Consider the following 9,678-nt stretch of genomic DNA (forward strand, 5'->3'; position numbering starts at 1 on the left):
AGAGAGATATCCAAGTATTCTTTCTACTAGGAATCACATTCTTTTGTTATCAGGTGTTTCTTTTTACATATTATTGTATTTGTGTGGTCTCGTCTTTTGATATCTTTTTCTTGAATTGAACTACCAATGAGTATATGTAAGATTAGGAGACATTTCCTTGCAAGCTCATGCCAATATCTACTTCAAGTATTAAGCGAACTTTCAACTATGGAAATGATTTTCAAACAATAGTGTTTTTTAAAGGTTTTCTTTTGTTTCCTTTTAGGAAGCAGCATCTGTGGAGGGACTATGGATACCAAGGAATTACATTCCAAAACAGGATATATCATACTACAATATCAGTGAAGTATTTAGGAGAATGAAAAGATTAAGGGTACTTGTAGTTAGAGCAACAAATTTCTGCTCTATTGACCCGATTACTCATCTTCCTAGCAGCCTAAGGTGGCTTGATTGGGAAGGTTGCCCTTTAAATTCATTGCCACAGAGTTTTGAACCATCAAAGCTTCTTCGCCTTGATATACTCGAATGTACTACACTTCAGAAACTCTGGTTAATTCCGAAGGTAGGATTGTTACCATTCCTTTCCTTTGGCATTCTTATTCCATATCTTTTAAAGTTAAATCAATCCACTTGCTGAATGTTATCACATAATTATATTTTCCTTCTATTCTAAACAGGGTTTGGACAAACTAAAAACTTTGTACCTCAGCTATTGCGAACACTTGGAAGAAGTTCCAAGCTTTGAGATGATGCCAAATTTAGAGAGAGTAAAGCTAGAGGGATGTAAGAGTTTGAGAGAAGTGAGCCCATACTTTGGAGTTCTCATGAAGCTCACTTCACTGGAGCTAATTGATTGTCAGAGCCTTGAGAAGCTTCCAAGTTATATTCAGATGGAATCCCTTAAGAGTCTCAAACTTTCTTGTCTTCCAAAGTTGAGGGAATTACCAGAAACCAAGGGGTTGCACCGTTTATTGACATTGGAGCTAACTGATTGTCAGAGTCTTGAGATGCTTCCAAGTTGTAATCAGATGGAATCTCTTGTAACTCTCAAACTTTCTTGTCTTCCAAAAATAATGGCTTTGCCGGCAACAGAAGGGATGCACCATTTATTGGAACTTGTTATAGAATATACTCCAATAGTAGAGCTTCCGGTGTCAATTGGAAATCTTGGTTCCCTCAAACAACTACGGTTAAGTCATTGTAAAGATCTGGTAAGCATTCCGAACAGCTTTTCTTGTCTGAAGAATCTAAGAGTTCTTGTGATCTACAACTGCAAAAGACTTGCAGATTTGCCAGAGAAGATGGGTGAGTTGAAGCTTTTAGAAAAGCTAGTAATATCTGGTACTGCAATTTCCCAAATACCCCCTTCAGTTGCAGACCTTGGTGAACTAAGCTTTTTATCATTCTCTCGCTGGTTTGGATACAGAGAAGATGCAACTTTTCTGTTACCCTCTGCATCAGGTTCATCGTCATTTAGGGTGTTAAAGCTTAAGAAGCACACACTATGTAGTGGAGAACATTTTCAGGATCTTGGATGCTTATCTTCTTTGGCTCACTTGGATTTCACTAGAAATGATTTTACGAGTTTCAATGAAAGCAACAATCAGCCCTTTCATTACCTAGATATAACATTTTGTGAGAAGCTTGTATTGCCCAGACTTCCAGCATGCATAAAGGAGTTATATGCATATGATCCTTTAGTCTTGAAAAGCATTCCTGATTTCCCCACCAAATATTCAGAGCTGTATTCAGTGTCATTCGCACAGCATATTGAGAATAGAGGGGAACTGACTGATATCTTGCACTTTGTCCTCCGCTTAATTAGTGCGGCATCTCAGGTATCGCTCTTTCTCTCGCTCGTCATTTTTCTGCTTATTCGATTAAGTTTAAGGAAATGGAGATTGGAGCTTATGCAATTTTCTTTCGTGCAGTGTGAGAAAGTGCTACCATTTAGCATTTTTTTCCCTGGAGATATAAGATGGAGCGGGTTCAATTATTATCGAAAAGAACATACAAAAAGATTCTCCACTCCACTTGATCCATGTTGGTATGAGAGTAAATTCAAGGGATTTGTTATATGCTTTCGTGTACCATTGGATACAGTTCAGAACCAGAAACCTTTGGATGCTAAATCACGAAGAGGAAGTCACTGGTTCGGTTGCACTAAGGTTACAGCTAAGTTGGTGCAAAGATATGACAGGCAAGAACAAGATGTACTCCAGAAAAAATGTTTGATTGTTGCTCGCCAAGCATTTTGCTCTCATAGTAGTAAATATGCCATTTGCTTTTGCTACATACCTTTTCTAGCACTATGGCATACTTCTGATAGTGAAAAGGGGAAGAAGCCAAATGACTATTGCTTCTTTGAGGCATCTATAGACCCAGGAATTGCAACAAAATGGGGACTTCTTCTGGTGCACGAGAATAAAATTCAACAGATAGATCAAGCAACCATCGCGGTCCAACGTGATGTGGAGTCTCCAAGTTCTGACCTGTTGAGAGAATCTAATGATGACCAAGTCCAGAAAATGGAGGATGCTTCTGTTAAGAGAAGACGGCTTGATTTTTGTCAAAGAGATAATATGGTTTCATTTGAAGCTGGCTGCTCTATGAAATTTCAAGCGATGAAGGACTCATGCCCTCCCAGTGAGTTTCAAACTTTCCAAATAATTCCTGATCAACAATTGGAAACACCATGCTCTTCTGCAGCTCAAAGCTTCCAACACAGGGAAGAGTCATGCTCTTCTGGACAGCCACAAACTTTACAGCTCCCTCTAGCTGATTGACAAGTTGATGAAGTGATAAATGAGGCTACCTCCTGCATGGTATTTGAACAACTGGAAGCGCCAAGCTCTTCCGAGCAGCCTGAATCTTTTGAAGTCTCTCCAGATGAGCACAAAGATAATTCAGTGACAAATGGGTCTAGCAGCTCTGAGGTATTCCAAGAATTGGAGGCACCATGCTCTTCTGGTCAACCTCAAATTCTCCAGCTCTTTCCCGAGCATTCATGATTTAGAATCACTAGCAGCCTCTTAATTTGCTGGCGAAAAGGCAAAATATGGCCAGATGTCAAGGTTGACTGAAGCTTTTGGTGAGATCTTATGTTTTTCTGCATGCCTGTTGGGTGTCTCCGTGTCCTTCTCTTTTTGTTCTATCCTGATTCTACTTTGAGGTACTTCTCTTTGGTTTCAATTAATCATGTTTCTTGTAATTCAGGGAGCATTATTTGCTCCGAAGCTGTTATAAGCATATATTCTGGCTGAGAGTTCTCTCTGTTTCGGTTATTTTAGCTTGCATCTTAGCGTGATTTATCTTTCTGCTACCTCTTGTTCAATACATATTAAAATAGGATATATTTCTTTATACCAAACATCCAAATCTATTTTTCCAACAAGGCTCGATTAGCTTCACTGAGTTTCAGCCCTTTGTTGCTCTGCTTCTTTCCTCGAGAGGAAAGAGAAAAAATTCTGTTAAACACCAAAGCTGTAACTCCTTTATCTCCACCTTCATAAGAGCTATTTAGAGAATCTAATGATGAGCAAGGTCTGAAAATGAATACTTTTTTAAGAGAAGATGATATAGTTCTTTGCCCTTTTTAATCTCAATGGCTTTTTTGGATACTGTTGTTTGTTTCCAATTTATCATGCTTCCAGGAATGTAGAGAGCATTTATCTGCTCCTAAACTGTTACAACCAGGATCTTCTTGCTCATCAGAATTATCTCTTTCTATGATATAATTATATTGTTTGCGGTTGCGCAACCTTTGTGCAGTTTATAGTGAACAAAAGTTTAACTAACTTAATTCTTTCTTCTTAACTGGCTTATTCTACTACTATCTAATAAGGGGGGAATAGTAGACGACATGCCTGCCTGACACAAATAAGAGAATTCCTGTCATTATGATAAAATAGAGCGACATGATCCTGCCAAAAAGAGCTTTTGCGTACATAAATTTTTTAGCGCCTTGACGAAATTACCTTTTGCTTATCTCATCAACCATCAACACATTCTTTTTCTACTACTCCCTCTGTTTCAATCTAAATGACACACTTTCTTTATTAATTTGTTCAAAAAAATAATGACATATTTTTATATTTAGGAATAATTTAACTTTAAATTTTTTATTTTATCCACTTTACCCCCTTAATGAGAAGCTTTTATAGCCACAAAAATATCATGGTCGCACAAAGCTTTTGCCCCTTAAGCTTTTAGGATGTATATTTCAAAAGTTTTTTTTTCCCTTAAACTTTATGTCAAGACAAACTATATCGTTTAAATTAAAACGGAAGGAGTATCTAATAAGGGGGAATAGTACACAGGAGGTCAATGCGCCTGGCACAAATAAGGGAAATCCTGTAATTACGATAAAATAGAGCAAGATGATTGGCCGACAAGAGCTGGTACATAAATTTTTTAGTGCCTCATCAACCATCAACACATTCTTCACACAATTTAGCTCCACCGTTTTTCTAACCTATCAAAGGATGTCACCCATACTCAGTTTGAGACATGTTCCTAAATTTGAATTGTTTGAATCTTTTTTCAAATTGACATGCAAAATTTAAGAAAAAGAACATAAACAAAACAAAATCCCAACCAAAACATAGGGGAAGATCCATAATATGCCTGCTAACTTTTAAAACAGTGATAGTGACGGCTGAAGATGAACTTGATGAAATATATAGATATATATTGTATGAGGTAAAATTGATTTATAATAAATGATTGAACATGATAAGTGGAACCGAAGACAGGCAAAAGGCGAATCAAGTAATAATCAGTACCGGGGACTACGATTACACTTGACACCGGATAGGTCCCGAAGGGAACATGGTCAACCGGAACAGATCGAATATTTGTCATTAGATATCATTTAATGAAGAATATTATTTGACATTAATGGGCAGCCGTTACAGAGAATATTTGCATTTATGGCCTGCAGTTATTCATCAATGGCTCATTTATTATCGTTTAATCAGGGCTTGATCCTATGATCTAGTTCTTCTAGGTATAACTATAAATAGCAGGCTCAACAGCCATTGTAGGACATACGAAATTCTGGGCAAAACTTATGTTGTATTCCATTTTCGCTCTCAATAAAATAATTTTATTTGCTCTTTTATATTGCTCTCATTTATGTCCTTAGAGACATTGCTCTCATAGCCAGACTTGTCAACTTCTTCAATTTCATTTGCTAAGTCTTATTTTTAATCTTATTTATTTATTTATCATTTTCGGACAAAATCAGTTCGTTTGTCTATAAACCACGTAATAAATTCAACTGTACCATTTTACAGATAAATAGTTTGGCACCCACCGTGGGGCTTAGGCAGTTACGTAATTGGGTTGATCCTTGCGTCTATTACTAACTTGTTTGATTTTTTTGCTTAGCAAGACATCGAAAATGGCAGATAATGATATCAACATTGCACACAATGTTGAGGGACACAAAAATCTGCCTCAACATGAGGATTCAATCTGCGACACCCGTAACGAAGGGGACGAGGCAACCCAGCCCGATTCGTAAAGGATAATACCCTCAGCATGTACGAGAAGCAACTCCCTATGACGCGAAAGAGGAACACATTGCAGAAACAATTAGAATTCTAAGAGAGCAACATAACGCCATCGTGGGTCACCTTTCAAGACAGGATCAGATGATGACGGAGTTGAAACAAGCACTGTCAAGTGCTTCCAACAACGCCAACGGAAGGGGCTAGGTTCCCCTCGGCGTTCCTGCAAATCAGACGGCTCAAAGAGTTGATAACAATACCCCAAGGGGTGAGGTCGGTTACTACGGTGCCACGGGATCTATAGCGATCTGGTAACGATACGGGAATGATCCCTTCAAAATTGAGGTCATGATATTTATGAGGGAAATGAACGAACTAATGGATCAAAATGCGAAGGAGTTTCACGCTCGAATGGATCAGATTGGGCGTACCACCAGTTTTGAAGGGCCCAGATAAAAAAAAAAACACACCTAGTTGCCGTTTAAATCGAGAGCAGCAACCGAGTTAATTCCGAAAAGGTTCAAAATACCAAACATACCAAAATATGATGGGACTTTGGATCCGCCGGAGCACATCACAACTTATACCACGACTGTGAAAGGGAACAATTTGGCTCAACATGAGATCGAATTCAGTCTGCTGAAGAAGTTTGGCCCTGACATGGTATTCACTCTTACCCGAGCATTTAATTGACTCTTTCAAAATGCTTGCAGATTCATGCATTAAGGCCTATGTTGGGGCTAGAAAGGTCCAAGCCAGAAAGTCAGACATATTCAGGATTACATAAAGTGAGTTCAAATTGTTGCGGGAATTCATGATCAGATTTTCAAAAGAGAGGATGCTGCTACCGGTCGTACAAGACGAGTGGGAAATGGAGGCGTTCGCAAAGGGTTTGAATCCAAGGAGCTTAGACGCCTCCCGAAAGCTGAAGGAAAGCCTGCTCGAATTCCAAGCGACTACATGGGGGAACGTGCATAACCCTTACGAGTCTAAAATAAGGATAGAAGACGTCAACCAAAGGACGAGACCGAGACAAGAACCAGGATAAGTACAAAAACAATTTTGATGTGTACCGGCGATCTTCTAAAGGTCGTTTCTTGCCATACGAGAGAACCAAAAGATGCGGCAGCAAAGCATTTCAGTCCTCGGATAGGTTCGTTCCTGATCGAAGAACTGATCATGGCCGGAACAACATATCTTTACAAGAAAAAGAAGTATCGGGGTCCGGGAATTCCACTTATCCCAGATTGTTGAATTATAATTTCAACATCAGCATAGTGAAGTTGGTATCAGCGATGAGGAATATCAAAGAAGCACGATTCCGAAGTCAATCAGATCCGATCCCAACCAGAGAGATCCTAACTTATGGCGCGAATATCATGGGACTCATGGCCACAGAACTGAGGACTGCCGGCATCTGCGTGAAGAGGTAGAGACGTAGTTGAAGAATGTCCATCTCAGGGAGTTCTTTAGCGACCAGGCCAAGAACAATTATGGCCATATCCGGGACAATGCAGAGCCTTCAAATATAGCAGAAGACTCTCCTCGGTTGACTATCAACATAATTTCCGGAGGGAATGAAGTTAATGGCGTAACCTTCTCAGCGGCCAAGAAAACAAAGATATCAGTGACCCACGACAAGAGAATTTGGGAAGTTGCAGAAGATGATATCAACTTCACGGAGGAAGACACCGACAGACTTCTTCTGCCACATAATGACGGCCTGGTAATTTCTCTCAATGTCTTAGATTTTAAGATTAAGCGTGTTTTGATTGACCCAGGAAGCTCAACCAACATCATTTAATGGAGAGTGCTGGAACAAGCAAATTTAACTGGAAGCACCATTCCGACAACAAAACTCCTCGCTGGGTTCAACTTGGAAAGTGTGACAACCCGATGAGAGATCTTGCTACCCAAGAATGCCGAAGGGGTAACCAAGACTACCTTATTTGAAGTAGTAGACGGCAACATGGGTTGCAACATAATCCTCGAAAGATCGTGGATATATGAGATAAAGGTTGTGTCCTCAACGTATCATCAACTATTGAAATTCCCAACACCGGAAGGAATCAAGCAGATAAGGGGAGATCAACCGGCAGCAAGAGAAATAAACTCAGTGTCAATTTCCAACAGAAAAGGGAATGAACTCAATAAATAGCAATTACAAGAATCAACGCCTTCTCCCTTTCCAAATGAAGATAATAAAGACAAGGAGTCGTCGGAATCCCACCAGGTGCCGAGTACTTTCAGGTACCGAAGGAGACAGATGCAACCACGTCCACTGCAAAAGAACTCGAGCAAGTGGCTTAATTCAAAAAATTCTTGGAAAGGAAGTTTCACTTGGGAACCGGACTCAATCCCGAACTCAGGTCAGGATTTATTAATTTTCTTAAAGCTAACATTGATTGTTTTGCATGGTCGCACTCGGATATGACAGGTATCCCATTAGAGGTGGTCATGCACAAGCTAATCTTGGACCCAAATTTCCCATCAATAAGGCCAAAGAAACTCCAATAGCCGAGGTCAGAAATAGGTTTATTAAAGAAGAGGTAACCCAACTACTCGACATCGATTAAATCCAGGAGGTAAAATATCCAGAATGGTTAGCTAATTTAGTTGTAGTTCCAAAGAAGAATAACAAGTTTAGAATGTGTGTATATTACAAGAATTTAAATAAGGCGTGCCCTAAAGACTCGTTCCTATTTCCAAACATTGATCAAATGATTAATGCTACGGCATGAGTTAATGATTTTTCTTGATGCCTACTCCGGGTACAATCAAATCAAGATGAAACCGGAAGATCAGGAAAAAACCTCGTTCATAACAAACTTCGGCACATATTGTTATAATGTGATGCCATTCGGGCTTAAAAATGCCAGAGCCACTTATTAGAGGCTCATGAACAAGATGTTCGAAAAGCAAATAGGAAGAACAATTGAAGTATATATCAATGACATCTTAGTCAAGTCTTTGAATGCAGGTTATCATCTGAAACACCTCCAAGAAAATTGAGGAAGCATAACATGAAACTCAACCCGTAAAAATATGCGTTCAGGGTTGCTCCGGTAAATCCTTGGGGTTCTTGGTTTCACAGAGAGGGATCGAGGTAAATCTCGATAAAATCAAAGTCATCGAAGGCATCCCAGACCAGCTAACTAGCGTAAAAGAAGTACATAGGCTAACCGAAAGATTGGTCACTTTAAGCAGGTTCATCTGTCGATCCTCAGAAAAATGTCATCAATTCTTCTCACTTCTGAAGAAGAAGAAAAATTTCGAGTGGACTCCGGAATGCCAGCAGGCCTTGAAAGACTTGAAACGCTACCTATCAAGCCCCCTATTACTATCAAAATAAAGGGAAGGCAAACAATTGCTAATATATATATATATATATATATATATAGCGGTCTAAGAAGTAGCGGTAAGTGCCATTTTAGTCCGAGAGGACGAAGGTATGCAATTTCCCGTCTACTATGTTAGTAAAATATTGTCAGGAAGAAACTTGCTATCTGCACCTTGAAAAACTGGCCTTAGCTCTCGTAGTCTCCTCTCGAATTCTTAGAACTTATTTTCAATGTCACCTGGTTGCCGTTGTGACAACCTTCACCTTGCGGAATGTTGTTCACAAGCCTGAGTTTTCAAGCTGGTTGGCTAAATGAGCATTCGAAATTAGCGAATTCGACATTGAGTACAAGCCCAGGACTGCAATCAAGTCACAGGTTTTGGCCGACTTTGTGGCCGATTCCAGTCTTGGGTTAATGCCCCTAACTACTAAAGAGGCAGTGCTGGTGTCAGAAGCGACATCAGGAATTTGGACCTTGTTTATGGACGAAGCTTTCAATATAAAGGGTTCGGGCTCAGGGTGGTTCTAATCACGCCCTCAGGGGAAACCCTGAGGCAGGCCATAAAGACTATTCTGTTAACTAACAATGAAGCCGAGAATGAGGCTTTGGTTGTAGGACTCGAACTGGCCCGGGGACTCGGCTCCGAGGTCATAGAGATCAAATGTGATTCCCAGCTGGTAGTAAACCAAGTGTACGAGATTTTCGACACAAAGGAGGAATACCTGCAACAGTATATGAATAAAGTTCAGACATTGCTTGCACAATTCAAGGAGTGGTCGATCACACATATTTCGAGAGAAGAGAATGTGGAAGCATATGCACTA

At 39.7% G+C, this 9,678-nt stretch overlaps 1 protein-coding gene across 3 annotated transcripts in view; it reads left to right on the forward strand.

Moving 5' to 3' along the window:
• The window catches only part of LOC109229800 (TMV resistance protein N-like), a 12,484-nt gene extending 9,177 nt beyond the window's left edge, over positions 1-3,307 (forward strand). For all 3 annotated transcript variants that reach the window (XM_019395363.1, XM_019395354.1, XM_019395359.1), the window contains 3 exons: positions 266-562; positions 678-1,838; positions 1,932-3,307. In XM_019395363.1, the coding sequence (XP_019250908.1) occupies positions 266-562; positions 678-1,838; positions 1,932-2,786 (2,313 nt within the window). In that variant the 3' untranslated portion in view covers positions 2,787-3,307. The remainder of the gene's footprint in view (positions 1-265; positions 563-677; positions 1,839-1,931) is intronic.

Source organism: Nicotiana attenuata, chromosome 1 (assembly GCF_001879085.1).
Source record: "Nicotiana attenuata strain UT chromosome 1, NIATTr2, whole genome shotgun sequence".
Classification (NCBI taxonomy): domain Eukaryota; kingdom Viridiplantae; phylum Streptophyta; class Magnoliopsida; order Solanales; family Solanaceae; genus Nicotiana; species Nicotiana attenuata.